The 20,297-nt window shown below is 43.6% G+C and overlaps 1 protein-coding gene across 1 annotated transcript in view; it reads right to left on the reverse strand.

Annotated features, from left to right (window-relative positions):
• Positions 1-20,297, reverse strand: part of LOC112225740 (collagen alpha-1(XI) chain) — an 89,672-nt gene that overhangs the window by 62,205 nt on the left and 7,170 nt on the right. The window contains 4 exon segments of the mRNA XM_042327494.1: positions 1,047-1,169; positions 9,347-9,509; positions 10,041-10,254; positions 13,068-13,235. Coding sequence (XP_042183428.1) covers positions 1,047-1,169; positions 9,347-9,509; positions 10,041-10,254; positions 13,068-13,235 — 668 coding nt within the window.

Consider the following 20,297-nt stretch of genomic DNA (forward strand, 5'->3'; position numbering starts at 1 on the left):
ATTGCCCAAGCAGGCCCGGTGAAGATCGAAGAGCCAGAGTGAGATTTACGGGGCTCCTGGCTGTGTGTGTTCAAGCTCAATCAGCTCAACACTGCCAAGGGAGAGATGCACCACTCTGCTGCTGGCTCACTATCAAAGACAAGGAGAGGAGCTTCTTCTGATGCTGACTGACGGATGTCTCATTCTTCTCTGGCCTGGCCTCCCTGTGTTTAAGTGGTGTGCTCCGGGCCCCTAGGCCGAGAAGACTGGGTAGTGATAAATCATGTGATTCAGTACATGGCCAAGGCTGGGATTGGCTGGGCTACAGAGGGCGGGGCTGGGCAGGTCTCTGGCAGACACTATTGATATGCATGCTCCTTGTTCATCGTTTTATCTGTTGGCTGAGAAACAAGGGGCTGAGGAAGCAGCTGTAGCAGCCAGCACTGTCCTGTGTAGTCAGGACCTGCACAAAGCCTCAACATGAAACTGTATCTCTGAAATGTTGAGCCCTGACTGAGCCAGCATCGAGAGAACTCAAACTGGAAATATCGCTATGTGAGTTCTAAAGCACCCTGAAGCAGTCCAGACAAATACACTCTCTGTTCCATAATCAAATTATGATCAGGGACCATCTGGGTTTTATTGAAGGTGTGGAATGCAATCCATGTCTTCGTGTTCATTTGCGGTTTTACTGAGGTTGTAAGGTTGTGTGTGTCATGTTTGCGTCCCTGTTCACTAACTACAGATGGAATTCCAACCTGGTTTCTTTGCTAGCAGCCAGAAACCCACATCATCAACTACTGTAGAACAGATGATTTCATTGCATACATATATGAAAGAAGAGAGAGAGAGAGAAGTAGAGAGAGAGAGAGAGAGAGAGAGAGAAATAAACCGAGAGAGAAGAGGACCCAAATAAAGAAATACTGTTACAGTTTGAAGAGGATATTTTGGGTGGATGAATCACTGATAATAAAACAAGACAGGTGAAGGGGGAGTGGAATAGTGTGTGTGTACTGTATGAGTATGAGTGTCAGAGGGTGTCTCCCCCTGGTGGCTGGAGTACTGACCTGCTCAGGGTCCTGGGCCTGTCTGTTGTAGGACAGGGGAGAGTCACAGTCAGGGATGTAGTGCAGGCAGTAGTCAGCCGCCGCCTGGGCGTCCTCCAGAATCAACAACTGCTGGATCTCTCCCTGGAAAACACACACACACACACACACACACACACACACACACACACACATGTTAACCTCACAGACAAACATACAGGGACAGAAAGGATCAGCACATCACTCTGACAGTCTATGAGAAGCACTGCGACGGCTTCGGAGGACCAGGATGAAAATGGCTGGGAAACAGAATGCTCTGTAGGAGCCATACCGCTAAGAGAATGTGTTTCATAGAGCTGAAGCCGTTTCACATGTGAATATCCTGTGTGTATAAAATGGCCAGTACTACTGTGACTGCTGCTCCCACAACCCCTCTGTTCCCAGGCTTCTAGCAGGGTGCTGAGTGTACACATAACAGTCAAATACTTCTGTCACACTCCCATTTCAAACACCCCTTTACATCCCCAGCCTGCCCCAGAGGGCCACAGTGTGTGTACACATAAACACCCCCCCCACACACACACACACTTTTCATTAGTGCTTCACTCAGATCTCACCAAGCACAGATCTCAGGCCAGTATTTAGCCAACATAAACTACTAGGTTACAGTTAATGCTCCAGAGATGAAAACCCAATCAACATCATATTCTACCACACCTTTTCAGAGAGAGAGAGAGAGAGAGAGATTCTCAGCCAAAGATCAAAGGCCCTGTTCCACCTTTTGTACTGTATCCCCCCCCCTAGCTGGAGCCGGCCGGCTGGTCAGCTTCGTGACTACTTTGTCCCTGCACAGCAGATGTACAGCATTACAGTACAGAGCCACAGAGCCACAGAGCACATCTCTAGACATGGAGTCATCCTTATCCCTCTATCAGCACATTACAGTGGCTGCAAATATCTCAGGAGAATATGTGAGTAGATGACTTAGACCACAGTCTGGGAGCGAGGCGGCAGGTAGCCTAGTGGTTAGAGCGTTGGGCCAGTAACTGAAAGGTTGCTGTATGGAATCCCTGAGCTGACAAGGTAAAGATCTGTCGTTCTGCCCCTGAACAAGGCAGCTAACCCACTGTTCCCCAGTAGGCTGTCATTGTAAATAAGAATTGGTTCTTAACTGACTTACCTAGTTAAATAAAGGTTCAATAGAAAATACAGTTTCTCCTCTGAAGTGCTGATGACAAAAACCAACAAACAGCATCAGGTCACAGTCACACAGTGCTGTCTAGTTCCCGTAGCGACACACAGGCTGGCTCAGCTCCACTGAAGAAAGAAGAATCTCCAGCAGGCTCGTACTATTGGATACTCTGTATACAATGTAATGGATCTTTGATACCAATGTTTCAGCCAATAGAGCTGCTCCATTGACTAACATAGGACTAGAGTGGTTGGAAGTGTGGGCTTGCTTTATGGTGCCCAGGCCAGCACTGTGGTGCTAGTTAGCTGGTATTGATTCAGAGGGGTTAGGTTAAATGCGGAAGGTACGTTTCAGTTGAATACATTCAGTTGTGGTATTCTCTTATCCCTTTTCCCTTTCATAGCAGCCAATTAAGGCCTTATTAAGACCTTGTTAAAGCCACAGTGAACGGACTTCATCTCTTCTCCACTAATGAGCTCTCACTCCATAAACACTGTCTAGAACTGGCCTGAACTAGGACTCATCAAACACTCCTTTGTAGCACTGTTATACAGTCTCTCTGGGCTAATAGGACCAACAGGTTTATACACAACAACAATGAATATTTATTTTTATTTTTATTTTACCTTTATTTAACTAGGCAAGAACAAATTCTTATTTTCAATGACGGCCTAGGAACAGTGGGTTAACTGCCTGTTCAGGGGCAGAATGACAGATTTGTACCTTGTCAGCTCGGGATTTGAACTTGCAACCTTCCAGTTACTAGCCCAAATATAGCTGCAAGCAGCAATGCCGGGGTTCAAGCTGTGGGCCCACTGTGCCACCATCAAGACAAATTGGACACATTGCCCAAGGATGAGCTGTACTCTACTCCTTACCTCGCTTCGTAAATATCCGAACGAAAAATCAATCAGATCTCATGCTATATGAGTTTAATGTATTTTGAACTATTTTATGATATTGACCACTTTAAGTGGCTTCTTCTATTTTGCAGGACTCTTGCTCAAACAATATGGCTGCTATGAGCCAATGAGCTTGCATTAATGATTTTTTTCTGTCCAACAGTGCCAAAATGAACCATACTTTACACGTTAGCTAGACTAATATCCCTGAGCATGTGTGCCAAATTTCATCACTCTGAGTCAAACAGATCAAGACATATAAATATGTGCCCGTTATAGCGCCACCATGTGGTTGATCTAAATGTGCTTTCAAATGTTGAGTCTAAACCATGTTTGGAACATATGTACCAAGTTGTATTACAATACGATTATCTGTGTCTGATTTATATGTATTTATGTGCCAGATCAGGTCCATGTGAATGTTTATTGATCAGTAGTGGCCATGTTGTTTAACATACTAGATTGAAAAATAGTGCATTGATAGAGCTTGTTCCATAGATGCCATATATCCATTTTTGTGCAGATCGGTCATTCGGTGACAGAGGAGTAGTGTTTTAAGTATTTTTCACATGATTCTAAATGTCGGAAAATGCATCATGGCGGACCTTATAGGTTCATGAGGCAAATTTGTTCCTTGTGAGGAGTGGGACCTATGTACCAAATTTCATGACCCTCCGTCACACAGGGTGAGTAGCATGAGCTTTAAAATGTAGCATTTTCAAACGCTTGTTATAGTGCCACGATGTGGCAAATTTGCATGGGATTGCATGAAAGGGTGTGACACATGGGCCATTACCATCATGCCAAGTTGTGCCCTCCTAGACTTACCATCTCAGGGGAATTTGCATGTTATTTTCCTTGGGGGAAGAATCCAGTATAATAATAATGAACCAGAAGAAATACAATAGGTATTACCAGCTTCGCTGCTTGAACCCCTAACAACAACAACATCAACAACAACACATACTGCACTGAATATGACTACACCTCACCTCACTACAGTAAACAAGAAGAAATACTTAGCTCCTAGCCTGCAGGGCAACAGATGTCAAAACATCTGAAAACAATCATTAGAAAGGAAGAAATGCATCTACAACAGACAGACCTTGACTAATTAATGCAGCATTTCCAATCTCTCCAGCTATCCATGAGATTCCTCTATCAATATCAAATCTGCCCTTTTAAGACACGCTTGATAACAACCCAACATCAAGCCAAGCCAACACCAAAACTCTGAATGTTTTCTAAAGAGGCCTGATTACTCAATAATACAATGACTAATACAGACAGACAGACACAGTCAGATGTTGTTCACACATAAACACTGGGCTGGATCATATCTAAGCGTTAGACGTGGCAAAAACACACAAACAGCCCACAGAGAGCCCAGATAATCCATTCAGACTTGTGGACAGTTAAATGATTGCTTTAGTATGTGTGTGTGTGCGTACAGTATTTACGTGTACATTCTTGTGTCCGTGGCTCTGCACGTGTGTAAACAACACCAACAGTCATTTGAAGGCAATCTGGAAGCAATAGAGGCATTAGGGGCTGACCACCGTCCCCAAGCTCCCACGCTATGTTCTCCCACGCTGGGGGAACTGGGCCGGAACACTGGCCCTCTGGATCCCTCCTGGAACAGAACCAGGTCCTGGGAACAGAACGGGCCTGCGAACAAGGCCAACCTCTAAACTCTCCCCCAGCACCAGCCTCATCCAGGTCAACACAACTCTGACCCACAGCCATTCAACATGGGACACGTGAGCTGGCCTCTCACTTACTTAGGCTATTCAGAGAGAGCAGAGCAGAGAGAATGCTAAAGAGAATGTTGATAATTGACGGGTATTAGTCATAAGGACGTCAAAAGGGATGTTTTTTTTTGCAGCCTGAGGAATGATAAATGGGATGTTTTGAAAGATGGGGTTGGGGTGAAAATGGATCTTTACAGTTGTTTTATGCAAGGAATGTTCAGGGTAAGCATTGCTTAATTGGAGAAAGAAGACTGTTTTATTTGGGAGACAGAGGGTTGTCTGTTAAAGTAAGAGCGGGAGGAGGAACCTAATTGCATTGGAGGCTATTAAGTTTTACTTATGGAGTAGGAGAAGCAGTTGAGGTAAAGTTAAGCCATCAGCGGAAGGGGAGGTTATTGTGTGGGGGCGTGGCTGGAGGGAGATTGTATAGTTGTTGTCTACGTGAGAACATCAGGGGACACCTGGTTCTGAGAGGGTGGAAGACTGAAGAAGACTGAAGTTTGTGTACATTAACCCATTAGGACCAGATAATAACCCTTCCTCTGTACTTTTCCAATGTCTCAAGTATGCAAAGTCTGTGTTGGGATGGTACCCTGAGGGGCCTGAGAGATGGGAGGGTGTGTGCTCTGTGACCCCCTCCTAGGGTCTGCGGACATGAGCAGAGATAGGACTGCTGCTCTACTCGGCTCTCTTTATGCTGGAGGCTACTGAATTAAGAGTGGAGCTGCATTGGAATTACAATGGACTAGGCCTGCACACTATCCTGGGAGAGACATTGGGAATGACTTATGGAACAGGGTTAGGGAAATGAAAATAAAAGAATATGAGCTTCACTTGGAATTCATTTATCTTTTTATTGTTTGATTTGAAAGCACATATGTATGGCACACACACATACACACACAAACACACACACACACACACACACACATACACACACACATGTTATATTATTCACATATTTAACTACACATCATAACTCACTGTTCAGTGTCCATTTCAATTTTAAGGTTCCATAATGACGTGGTCATTTCCCCAAACACTTTCACCTAGCTCAAACAACCCAAGCCATCATTAAATAAGTGACCTTTGCCCTCCACAGCTACTCAGGGATAATGATGAGGACAGCAGCCCTGACGAGTGTCGCTGTAGGGATAAACACTGACGACTGGGAAATTCCTCTTCCCACAAGATCAATCCTCCCAATCAGCAGGCATGAACAACACTCATACATTCATTGACACATGTTCACACTCACACACACTCTGAAACGTCAAAATATAGAGCTGTCTGTTCAAATGTCAACACATCTAACACCACACACTCCCCAAAACATCCAAACTCACTCATACAAATACAAATGTTGAGTTTCATTTCCAGGTATTTGATCACAGTAGAAAAGATGTGGGCAGAGCAGATCATGTCTGAACAGTACCTGCCCCCCTCCCCACCCCCACCCCCCACTGCCTTCCGCAAACAACCTAGTCCTCTCCTACCTGCTGCTCCACTCTCAACCGTTCTCCGCCCCTCCCCTTCACACCCCATTAAAGGTTACAGCAACAATACATACTGCTCCAGCCTGCATGTTCAAAACTGAACACAATTAGTGGAGTATGTGATGGAATGTGCCATCTCTTTCATTTGCATGGGCCGGGACAGAAATGAGGTTATGAGAAGAGAAAGTCATCCGAGTTAAAACAAGGTTAATGGGATCGGGATCCCCTGCGGGTTCATGTCAGAATATTCAGCTAATATATGAAGCAAGTAAATATCTCCACTGGTCTAACAGGCATATTTGATGAATTAAGCTCACATGGAAATAATGGTTATTTTAATCTCGTCCGTTGTGGCTTTAGAGGATCTCATTCATGCCTCAATAAAATTATTTCTTCAGGGCGACAAGTAGAATTTATAGTAGGGATATTGCATTAGGGTTTAAGTCAGAGTGCCAACCTAATCCCGGTATTGTCCAGGCAATGGCTCATATACGCTGAGTGTACAAAACATAAGGAAGACCTCCCTAATATTGAGTTGCACCCCCCTTTGCCCTCAGAACAGCCTCAATTCGTCGGGCCATGGACTCTACAAGGTGTCAAAAGCGTTCCACAGGGATGTTGGCCCATGTTGACGCCAATGTTTCCCACAGTTGTGTCAAGTTGGCTGGATGTCCATTGGGTGATAGACCATTCTTGATACACACAGGAAACTGTTGAGAGTGAAAAACCCAGCAGCGTTGAAGTTTTTGACACACTGACACCGGTGGGCCTGGCACCTACTACCACATCCCGAGTTCAAAAGCGTGCTTAAATATTTTGTATTGCCTATTCACCCTCTGAATGGCACACATACACATAACCTGTCTCCTCCCTTTCATCTACACTGATTGAAGTGAATTTAACAAGTGACATCAATAAGGGATCATAGCATTCACCTGGATTCACCTGGTCAGTCAATGTCATGAAAAGAGCATGTGTTCCTAATGTTTTGTACACTCAGTGTAGATGATCCAAGTATTTGATACCACATCCAGAGCAAGCTACCGGAGAGCTACTGCCGCGAAACCTCAACAAAAATTATATTCTACTCAGACGGACCAGGTTGACTTGACCCTGGACCATCTTGAAAACTACGAGATAAGAATAAGGGACAAACAGAAGTGGCATGACACCCTTGCTAATGAAGCCAAGGCTGCCTCTAAGGTAGGCAACCTCTAAGGTGGACTATCACTGGGGAAGACTACACCCCCCCACAGCGTGAGGACCCTCATCCTGGACCTCGCACGTCATGGACCCTCACCCTGGACCTCACATGTTGCCTGGACGCCTTTGACTCTGAGTGCCTCTGCCGCATACTAGGCATCGTATGGCGCGACCACATCCGCACTTCTTCCATGGCCTCCAACTGCTCTTAAATGCTAGTAAAACTACATGCATGCTCTTCAACCGATCGCTGCCCGCACCTGCCCGCCCGACTAGCATCACTACTCTGGACGGTTCTGACTTAGAATATGTGGTCAACTACAAATACCTAGGTGTCTGGTTAGACTTTAAACTCTCCGTCCAGACTTACATTAAGCATCTCCAATCCAAAATTAAATCTAGAATCGTCTTCCTATTTGGCAACAAAGCATCCTTCACTCATGCTGCCAAACATACCCTCGTAAAACTGACTATCCTACCGATCCTTGACTTGGGCGAAATAGCCTCCTAAACACTCTACTCTACTCAAATTGGATGTAGTCTATCACAGTGCCATCCGTTTTGCACCAAAGCCCCATATACTACCCACCACTGCGTCCTGTATGCTCTCGTTGGCTGGCCCTCGGTACATATTCATCGCCAAACCCACTGGCTCCATCTATAAGTCTTTGCTAGGTAAAGCCCCGCCTTATCTCAGCTCACTGGTTGCCATAGCAACACCCATCCGTAGCACGCGCTCCAGCAGGTATATTTCACTGGTCACCCCGAAAGCCAACATCTCATTTGGCTGCCTTTCCTTCCAGTTCTCTGCTGCCAAATGACTGGAACGAATTGCAAAAATCACTGAAGCCGGAGACTTATATCTCCCTCACTAACTTTAAGCATCAGCTGTCAGAGCAGCTTACCGATCACTGTAACTGTACACAGCCCATCTGTAAATAGCCCACTCAACTACCTCATCCCCATATTGTTATTGTTTTTGCTCTTTTGCACCCCAGTATCTCTACTTGCAATTCATCATCTGTACATCAATCACTCAGGGAGTTAATGCTACATTTGTATTATTTTGCCACTATGGCCTATTTATTCCCTTACCTCCCTAATCTTATTACATTTGCACACACTGTATATGGATTTTTCTGTTGTGTTATTGACTGTACGTTTGATCATCCCATGTGCAACTCTGTGTAGTTGTTTGTGTCGCACTGCTTTGCTTTATCTTGGCCAGGTCGCAGTTGTAAATGAGAAGTTGTTTTCAACTGACTTACCTGGTTAAATAAAGGTGAAATAAAAAATATATATAAAAAAAATCCAGAACTCCACAATACGTCAAAAGATGGACCAACCCCGTCTCCTCCCTGGTCAGAGTCTCGTGACTCCGACTGTTCGGCCACCTGGTCAGAACAATCCCACCTCTGGAGCTTGCCCTTATCCTGAAGGAATCATCCCCCAACTGGCCAGGCCCAACAGGAAGACCGAGAACCAGGTCGTCCAACCAGTTGGACAACGACATACACAACCTGGGACTCAACACCACATCAGCCTTCGACCTGGCCTAGAATAAGACGGCGTGGAGATCCATTTGTCGAGGCGCTATGCCCCGAGGAGTGAGTGAATATTACATCATGCCGAGAATCCAGTTAAAACAAGTTGCAACAAATAATATTGATGTTTCTCAGATCCAATGCCAGAATGAACCAGTTTGTGTTCTGCTACTGATGGGGCTACAGTACATACATTCACGTCCAACCCTGACTCCATCGCCCTGGTGTCCTACCTCAAACACCTCCTCGTCCAGTAGTCGTGTTCCAAACACGATCACCCCCTCCGTGCTGACCAGGGGATTGTCCCCTCTCAGCAACTCCAGAGTCTGCACCTTCTCACAGTCCAGGTACAGGGTGACTGACTTGCCCTCCACACTGTAGGCTATTCTGTGCCACCTGGACAGACAGAGAGGTAGAGATGGATTAGTACAGTGTAGTGATATCTTTATAACGCAGAAGTAGCAATATAATGTGTCAGGTTGAATGTAGGTCACTTGGGTTCAGTTAGAAGGAGGCACCACCTGTATGCAGTATTCTGAGGAAGGGTTTTCTAAGGTCAAATGCATTGAATCACATTGTAGTATTTTAAAGGGTCAAGTCAAGCTATTGACCTTGTATTGTGAGCCAAGAACTCTATGGTACTAGAGTGATCTATGTGTGTCCTCTATGTCTCCAGGACACTTAGGGTCAAGCACATTGTGTGAGATATGTGTGCCACGTTCAAGTATGAAATCACATACTGAGGAAACTGCATATTTTGTGTCAGGTAACGGTGATACCCAATGGCCAACCAAATGACACGATGCAGGTGAATCTCACCCAATCATGACAATATGTGTCAATCATAAATCAGGGGCTACAGAGTTTGGGTTTTGAGAAGAAGTCCCAGTCAAGAGCCAAGGACATCAGGCCAGGGGTAGTACCCACTTTCCATCAGCCAAGTTGATCTTCTTGAAGATGGGGTAGAGCTCCGGGGAGGGCTGTCCCTGGTGGTCTTCGTACAGGAAGACAGGCGAGCGGCCCACCTCCAGCCCCAGCTGCTGTACACCCTGCTCATCATACACAGACAGCAGGAAGAACTGGGTGTCCTTCTTTGCCCTCACTGTTGTCATCAGGGAGAAGTCCACAGGGAACAACGAGTCTGTGGGGGAAGGAGGAACAATTGTTGTGGATGATATGGTTGACCTTTTCTACTCTGTTGTTCTCTGATGTGTTAAAATAATGTTGCCCCCGACACTGTTTTTTTGTAAAAATACATAACTTCTTCAGGCTAGGGTCTATTTTTCTCCACTTCCTGTCTGACTGACGTGTCCAAAGTAAACTGCCTGTTACTGCATATAACTGGTACCATTGGATGGAAAACACTTTGAAGTTTTTAGAAACTTTAAAATATTGTATGAGACTATAACACAACTGATATGGTAGGAAAAATTCCAAAGAAAAACCAACCAGAATCTTTTACGCGTGCGATGAAGAGGATGTGCACCTGATAATTTTGCTTTCCTAGTGAACATACTTCTTTCCGTATGAAATATGATAGTTTAATTACCTTTTAGGGTCCCTGAGGATTATATAGAAACGTTTCTTGACTTGTTTTAACAAAGTTTAGTGGGAGCTTTTTGTATTCCTTTCTCTGCATGTTAAACGAGTAGATTACTCAAATCGACAGTGCCGACTTGGAATATAAAGAAGGGTTTTATCTAACAAAATTACCATACATGTTGTAGCTGGGACCCTTTGGATTGCAAATCAGAGGTAGATTTTCAAAAAGTAAGTGATAATTGAATCGCTATTTGCGATTTTATGAAGCCTGTGCCGGTGGAAAAATATGTTGATGTTGGGAGCCGTCCTCAAACAATCGCATGGCATGTTTTCGCTGTAAAGCCTATTGTAAATCGGACAATGCAGTTAGATAAACAAGACTTTAAGCTTTTAACCGATATAAGACACTTGTATGTACCTAAATGTTTAATATCCATAATTGTTATGATTATTTATTCGAATTGTCGACAGGTGTCCTGCTGGCAGGATGCAATTTCTGTATCCAATTAAATAATATTCAAGTCAGTCATACAGTCAGTCAAATTGTCAGCCATAAAGTCAGTAATACAGTCGAACAGCCATACAGTCATACAGTCAGTCATACAGTCATTTAGTTAGTCATACAGTCAGCCATACAGTCATACAGTCAGTCATACAGCCAATCATACAGTCATTTAGTCAGTCATACAATCAGCCATACAGTCAGGCATACAGTCAGTCATACAGCCAGTCATACAGTTAGTCATATAGTCATTTAGTCAGTCATACAGTTAGCCATACAGTCAGCCATACAGCCATTTATACAGTTAGTCATACAGTCAGTAATACAGCCAGTCATACAGTCATACAGTCAGTCATACAGTCAGACATACAGTCAGCCATACAGTCAGTCATACAGTTAGTCATTTAGTCAGTCATACAGCCAGCCATACAGTCAGTCATACAGTCAGTCATACAGCCAGCCATACAGTCAGCCATACAGCCATTTCTACAGTTAGTCATATAGTCATTTAGTCAGTCATACAGTCAGTCATACAATCAGTCATACAGTCAGCCATACAGTCAGTAATTTAGTCAGTCATACAGCCAGCCATACAGCCATTTATACAGTTAGTCATATAGTAATTTAGTCAGTCATACAGTCAGCCATACAGTCAGCCATACAGCCATTTATACAGTCAGTCATACAGTCATTTAGTCAGCCATACAGCCAGCCATACAGTCAGCCATACAGCCATTTGTACAGTTAGTCATATAGTCATACAGTCAGTCATACAGTCAGTCATACAGTTAGTCATACAGTCAGTCATACAGTTAGTAATTTAGTCAGTCATACAGCCAGCCATACAGGAAGTCATACAGTCAGCCATACAGTCAGCCATACAGTCAGCCATACAGTCAGTCATACAGTCAGCCGTACAGTCAGTCATACAGCCAGCCATACAGCCATTTATACAGTTAGTCATATAGCAATTTAGTCAGTCATACAGTCAGCCATACAGTCAGCCATACAGCCATTTATACAGTCAGTCATACAGTCATTTAGTCAGCCATACAGCCAGCCATACAGTCAGCCATACAGCCATTTGTACAGTTAGTCATATAGTCATACAGTCAGTCATACAGTCAGTCATACAGTCAGTCATACAGTCAGCCATACAGTCAGTCATACAGTTAGTAATTTAGTCAGTCATACAGCCAGCCATACAGGAAGTCATACAGTCAGCCATACAGTCAGCCATACAGTCAGTCATACAGTCAGCCGTACAGTCAGTCATACAGTCAGTCATACAGTCATTTCGTCAGTCATACAGCCAGCCATACAGTCAGCCATACAGCTATTTATACAGTTAGTCATTTAGTAATTTAGTCAGTCATACAGTCAGTCATACAGTTAGTCATACAGCCAGTCATACAGTCAGTAATTTAGTCAGTCATACAGTCAGTCATACAGTCAGTCATACAGTTAGTCATATAGTCATTTAGTCAGTCATACAGTTAGCCATACAGTCAGCCATACAGCCATTCACACAGTTAGTCATACAGTCAGTCATACAGTCAGTAAATTAGTCAGTCATACACTTAGTCATACAGTCAGTCATACAGTCAGTCATACAGTGGAGAACACAGTAGGTGTTGACTGACTGTATGGCTGACACACCACCCTGGGGACTCCCACACTGGCAAGATCCACTGCCCCTCCCAAAATAACAATATCACACATCTGAACTTCAATGAATAATAATAATGGCCTATGCTACTACACCCTAAGAACTACGCCCATGGAGAAGAGGGAGAACAAAGTCAGGTCCGTTGTGTTATAGTGAAGCTTAGGATTCACTGCAATTACCACACATACACCATGACTCAGACTCATTGGATGTGTACTACATCTCTACAGATTGTTGTTACCTGGGAAGAGCTGTTTGGTGGGTGCACTGAGCTGGATCTTCTTGTCTATTCTATAGGCCATGTCTGTCTCCTCCATGTCCTTCCTGCTGGTGCAGAGGCCAGCCTCCATGGACACCCCCTCCATGAGGTCCGACAGCTCCAGTACCCGCAGCACATCGATGGGATCAGCTGCACACGAGAGAGAAGGAGACACGTCAGTACACAGTGATACAATAACACATACTTCATATGAGAAATATGATGTCTTCACACCTTGTACTGAAACTAAAGCCAAGTGAACACATTTTTATAAGCTATCTGTCCAAATTTCTGTTCAGTTCCGCTTATGATATTCAGACATTTGAGGGAAAAACTAAATCATCATCATTTTGGACCTTAGGATACTCACAGCAGCTGTAAGCATGTTGTTTTCAACCAGTACAGTCACCGATATGATATTTGGCTGTCTGGCTACACTTAGTGGTAGAAGGCTGTGTTCTTTACAGCAGAGAGAACTGCCAGTTCGGAGGAGCTGGTGGGAACCTGTGTGTGTGTGTGTGTGTGTGTGTGTGTGTGTGTGTGTGTGTGTGTGTGTGTGTGTGTGTGTGTGTGTGTGTGTGTGTGTGTGTGTGTGTGTGTGTGTGTGGTAGGGGGATTAGAGGAGACAGAGACAGGCCCACTCAGTGCTGAAAGCAGCAGTCCTGCAGGTGGCCTTCTGTTCCGGGGCTATTATTATGGGATCCAGCCATGACTCCGCCTACTGTATAATCCTGCTGTACACTACACACTGGAACACACCTGACAGCTGACACCTGCCTAGAGCCAGCATCCCACAGCAAGACACCTCTCTCACCATCTCTCCCATTCACAACGTTTCACTGGCATGTGCAATACACATTTATCCAGTTACAATGTGTTTATCAGGAATAAACACAAAGATAACTCTTTCAGAAGTAACATGGGAATAAAAGATGTAGGAGTATGTACTAGTTCACACTGCTGTGTGTTCACCCCTTCGGTGATAATTAAAACATGCCTGTAGTTTATTTACAGTTGGCAGTCAATTAGTCATTTATTTTGGTTTTGCTAGGTAGCCTTAGCCTCTTGTCAGCTGGCTGTACCTGTGCCAAAACTCCAGTATTTTTCTTCCTACAGCTTGTTCTTTTTAAACAGTGAGCCAACATGTCTTCAACACTTTACTTTCCTAACTGATCAAAACTCATTTTCTCATGCTCTCTCTCGTTCCTCTGCAGCAGACATATAAGAAGCAATATGTTGGAACATCGAATCGCAATAAAATCGCAGTATCGAATCGCAATACATATAGAGTTGTGAAAATCGCAAATAATTTTAATCGATACCTAAGTATTGTTATAATATCGTCTTGTGAGGTCCCTGGCCATTTCCAGCCCTAACACAGACACACACACACAGCTTATGGGGAGACTGGCAACGCTGGCAACGCAGAATTGAGCATTCCAGCCATTTAAAAGGAGGATCCTAAATTGAAGTTGCCCCCTGTAGCTCTTTCTCTCCCCTCCTCTCTCCATGCTACACTTTCTACTTTTCTTCTCTCTGTTAATTAAACATGTGGTGAGAATTTAACCAGTGCCCACTCGCTGCTTGCAGAAAAACACCCTGTTAGCTTTTATGGCATTATTTATTTGCATTGCAGAGACCTTTTATTCACAGCAGCTCAGATCTCACCCACAGAGCACCCATAGAATGGTAACAAGCTGCACTGTAAATAGGTTAAGCTGTGAATTAAATCCAGACTGAGTCTGAAACACAATGGAAAACATCAGGTACTGATTTAAAGGTCCGTAAGACAGAGCAGCTTAAATTCTACTTTGATATGGGATTCATAAACAATCCCTATAAATGATTTAATTACAGGAGTTGCTGCTTGCTCCTAACAAACACAACTGTCTGAGCGTACGCACACAGTGACAGCCTTACAGCCTTACTCATGCTGATGCTCATTCCCACAGTCCTCGCCTGCCCTCGCCCACACATAGACATTTATGATGTCTTTTCAAATCCAGCCTAATTGTCCTGCCATGAACCAAGAAGTAAATACCAGTGAATAATTTATCAGGTCAAGCTGGTCACACACATACAGTGCGCACACACACACACACACACACACACACACACACACACACACACACACACACACACACACACACACACACACACACACACACACACACACACACACACACACACACACACACACACACACACACACACACACAGGTCATAAGGCAATGATGTTTGGAACAGCCAAAACAGCATTTTAATCTGCAGCAGCATGGGTCTAATTATGACAGGCCTTTGGAGTGCTGTGTTACAGACAGACTCAAAACACCTGACAACTGGACTCAAAACAACAATAACTCAATCACTCAGTCTTGTCTAAACTATCCAATCCCAAAGGCTCTTTAGTCCAAATTATTCAATCCTATGGGCTGTCTTGTCCAAACTATCCAATCCCAAAGGCTCTCTAGTCCAAATTCTTCAATCCCCTGGGCTCTCTTGTCCAAACTATCCAATCCCAAAGGCTCTCTAGTTCAAATTCTTCAATCGCATGGTCTCTCTTGTCCAAACTATCCAATCCTCAAGGCTCTTGTCCAAACGGAGCATTTCCATGTAAAAGGACCCATGAGCATCAACATGAAGTTCATAGGAGCATATCAAATTGGGTGTCAAATGGAAGCTAAGAGTCTATATTTTGGGGAAATGAAGGCATAGATACATTTTTCAATCGTTTTCATCCTAAAAATGAGGCATAAGTAAAGACTTTGATTTCTTGTCAAACAGATGGAAAAGATGTCTTCGGAAACATCTAGGGAAAAAGTCTTAAAATGTATTAGAAATACATTAAAATGCAATAAAGTTGACGTAAAGACCACTTCCAACTAATATCAATATTTTGTCTTGTAATTCCATTACCAAGAACCCACAAATCTTTAAGATAGCACAGTACAGTACATTACAGTACAGTGAGTAGAGCACAGTAGAGTACACTACAATACAATACAGTAGTAAAGTACAATACAGTACAGTAAAGAAAAGTAGAGTATAGTACAGTAGAGTACAGTATATTGTACTGTATGCTACTCTACTGTACTCTACTCTACTGCACTGTACTGAACTCTATTCTACTGTGCTGTGCTGTGCTGCACTGTGATGTCCAGGAGAATGTAAGGAGAATAACATTCATATTCATAATTCTCCATTTCTGTGTAGTATAGATCAGGGACCCATGATGTTACCGTATTTAAATCCACTTCACGAACTGTAGTTCAATAACCAAAATAGATGTTTTCAAACTTAAGGTCCATGTCATAGTTGACATCCCATTCTTTCTGCAAACATCTTTGAATCTTCATTTGGAGCAGATATTTTTGGAAAACGTGGTCGCATTAAAATAGATCTGTACAGTTCTTCCACTAAATGGGTCTTTTTCGCTGGAAATTGTTAAATGCAGTCCTTGTGCATAGAGTTGTTTGGCATAAAAATATTATGTAAAGTATAACTAATGTATAACACAACACAGCATACATAACCAAACATAACATCCACATGACTAATGTACAGAGCCTTCTATCTGACCTTTGACCTCAGACAGTAGTCCAAATGTGCAATGCCATGTGGGAAAACAATGAGAAGAGCAGGAGAAATTCCTATTCTGAAAGAAACAATCTTCACAATGAGGTGCCAGACACACACACACACACACACACAAAGATACTCCACAGAACTTTGTTACACAAAGAACAATACTATATATATATATATTTTTTTTTTTTACCTTTATTTAACTAGGCAAGTCAGTTAATAAAAAAGTATTATTTACAATGACGGCCTACACCGGACAAACTATAGCCAAAGACTCAGAAATATTCAAATGAATCTGAAACATCCAACTATTTTGGACGGCAATCAATGCAAATGCAAGAGATGGAATCCGATATCTGACAGAGACCAGATAATCTCTAGCATTCTGGGAACAAGAAGGAAATAATTCACCAGTGAGGGGATAAAAGGGATATAACATCCCAACGACCACAAACAGACAGAGGCTAATCAAACACAGCAGTGACACAGATGGACGGCTGAGTGCTAACCTCTCACCCCCACTACCCTACCTCCTACCGTACTGTACCAGAGCCCCCATTGTTCCCACAGTACAGCAGCTACAGTTGCTCCATGGGGGAATTTACACAGGCCTGGGGAATGTTCCTTCTCCTCCTCTCCTTTCCCCAGGCCTGGTGTCGTAAAGCATCCCTGGGCGAGCAGAGCTGTTGGCAGGAGGCCATGTGAGGTCTGGAGCCGCCCCAACATCAACAGTGATTGACTCCTCAGGACTGGCGCTGTCTGTCATCTACCTGTCTGTCCTGCAGCGATGCTTCCTTCGCCAGCATCACCAGTCTGAATCTCATTAGACCTCCTAATCATCCTTACCTCACTTTACCTGTTGGAGTCATTATGTGTATGTACAGTGTGTTTGATCTCCCTAGCTTGGACTGAGTCAGTGATATACATACCACATATGCCTACATTACACTGGAGTGAATTCTACTGTATGTGTGGTTGTGGCCATGCACAAATAGAGATAAAGGAGTGCTTTGTTAGAACAATATGTTTTCCAGTGCCGCATAAGGTCAGAGTTCAGCCATACTGTACATATTTTCCACTCTCACCAAATTCCAGCACTCATCTAGCGAGCATGGCACTGAGTGTACAGCACACATCCCACGTGTGACATTTGGGTCTTCTTCCTCCCGTCTGTGTGTCTCCTCTTCTGGTCCTCCCTGCTGTTCCCCTCCTCTCAAAGACCATGAATCACTCAGCCAGTGTGTGTCTGAGAACAACATGTCTCCCCTACGGCAGTCAGTACTGTCCTCTCTAGTCCTCCTCTCCTCGGCCCTGGCTGACAGACGGAACAGGCCTCGGTAGGCCCCACTTAACACAGCCTCGCTCACAGAGCTCCCTCTGTCCACTGCTAATGTTACACAGCAATAGTGTGATAGCGCGATGCTACATGTACTGAACACCCTTCATATACGTCCTGCAGGCAGGAAGATTGGCCACTATCTCCACATATCTATCACACAATGGCATCATTTGTTCTCTGTCCTTGACAGCTTTTCTGTAGACACTCTCAGCAGCTTCATAGTGTGCTACTAAACCTCTCTCTTTCTCTGCATACAACTGAGCACCACAACCTCTACCATGCATCATGCATGAACATACATGTAATCAGAGTGGTCTCTATTCAACCTTTTCTCTGAAGACATTCCTTTCCCTCTGATATGAGTCACACACCACTTCCACTCCTGAAAAAAAAGGCAACAATTCTAACATTGTTTAAACACAATCACGCCTATGAACGAGGGATTTCTCCATCTGAGCATCAGGGCCGTACTGTTTAAAAGCCCATTTAACCAATTGTGTTATCAGCGTTACTCTGTGAGTTGAGTGGACTTCAAAAGATCGCGGATTTGAGCTCATGTGTTAAAGTTTGTTTACTCAACAAGTTCTGTTCGAAGTGAGCTGAACTTAAACAAGCGTGTTGAGTAAATTACTGTTATTACTAACTGTTATTATCATATTTGTTTGTTGATTTTCAGAATTATTTGTTTCAATACCTGTTTTTGCATGTACATTGATTTGTTGATTAATATTATGCTACACAAACATAAATAACATACATATTTTTCTAAACAAATCTAATCTGTTAGTAGTTGGATTTATTGCATCTGAGATGACTGAGATTGTCATTAGGCCTGAACTTGTAGCCTGAATTGGGTCCACTGCTGTCCACGCGCATCGCGGTCAAGGTCACCCATCTCCTCCACAACACAATTTGGAGCTTATACCCCGGGGTTTCAAGTCAATTCTCTCATTTTTCATGTGACTGACATTTGGTAATGTTAAACAATGGTGTAATGGTCTATATTATCTTGGCATTTTGTGATAATTATTGTGTAGGTTCACGTTCTACCAGTACGGCGTTACCCGGGACGCTGTTCCGGACCGTACCAGCTTACTTTCACCCCTCTGGGTGTTTGTTCTTTCTTTCTATTGTGTTATTGACTGTACGTTTGTTTATGTGTAACTCTGTGTTGTTGTTTTTGTCACACTGCTTTGCTTAATCTTGGCCAGGTCGCAGTTGTAAATGAGAACTTGTTCACCTACCAGGTTAAATAAAGGTAACAAACTTGTCTGAGAATATTTCCCAGAGCATCACACCCTGTGCTGAGGAAACTCTTCCAGTTGCACTGGGTGTAATGTGGGATCGTTTGGGATATGCATTAGAGTTTTTGTTTGTTTCAACTACTTTGAGAGTTTGATTGTGCCTGCCTGGAGTGCCAGACGGAGGGGCCAGGGTCTATCCAACTGATTCAATTGCACCAACTATTTGACAGAAAACAAATTTGAATCCAGATTTGATTTGGTGTTCTGTATGATGTTTTGAGATATGCAGATTGCTCTGCCTTTATCTGCATATTACGCAGATGTTACCGGATGTTTAAAGATCGGCAATATGGAAGTCAAGCCTTTGTATATGGACACAGGCCTTCATATCCTACATAATCCTTTACTTCATCCTTTTAACATGTCATGTTGCATTAAAAGTCCTCAGTGATGTTTCTCCATAACAGTTGGTGGTTGGTAATAAGTGAGAACAGATTAATGGGCAGTAAAAGTGAGGAAACGAGGATCAGGAGAAAATGTCCAGAACAGCACAGACAGCATCGCTCAGAACCTCCAAGAGGGGCTAGAATTAAAAATCAAATGACCCTAAGAGAAACCTCTGACCTCTATAGGTCATGGGTCACTGTGGTGTGGACAGCAAAGGTGCTGAGGCGAGGGGAGGGGGAACAAAAGAACAGGGGCACGCCAGAAACATGCTCCCACACCACCACACACACTCATGTCCACATCCATCAACTTTAAACCACATTCTAAATATAGTTTGAATAAGCACTCATAGTCCTACTCACACTCATAGTCCTACTCACACTCATAGGCCTACTCACACACATAGTCCTTCTCACACACATAGTCCTACTCACACACATAGTCCTACTCACACACATAGTCCTACTCACACACATAGTCCTACTCACACACATAGTCCTTCTCACACACATAGTCCTACTCACACACATAGTCCTACTCACACACATAGTTCTACTCACACTTATAGTCCTACTCACACTCATAGGCCTACTCACA

The sequence above is a fragment of the Oncorhynchus tshawytscha genome, linkage group LG09 (assembly GCF_018296145.1).
Source record: "Oncorhynchus tshawytscha isolate Ot180627B linkage group LG09, Otsh_v2.0, whole genome shotgun sequence".
Taxonomy (NCBI): domain Eukaryota; kingdom Metazoa; phylum Chordata; class Actinopteri; order Salmoniformes; family Salmonidae; genus Oncorhynchus; species Oncorhynchus tshawytscha.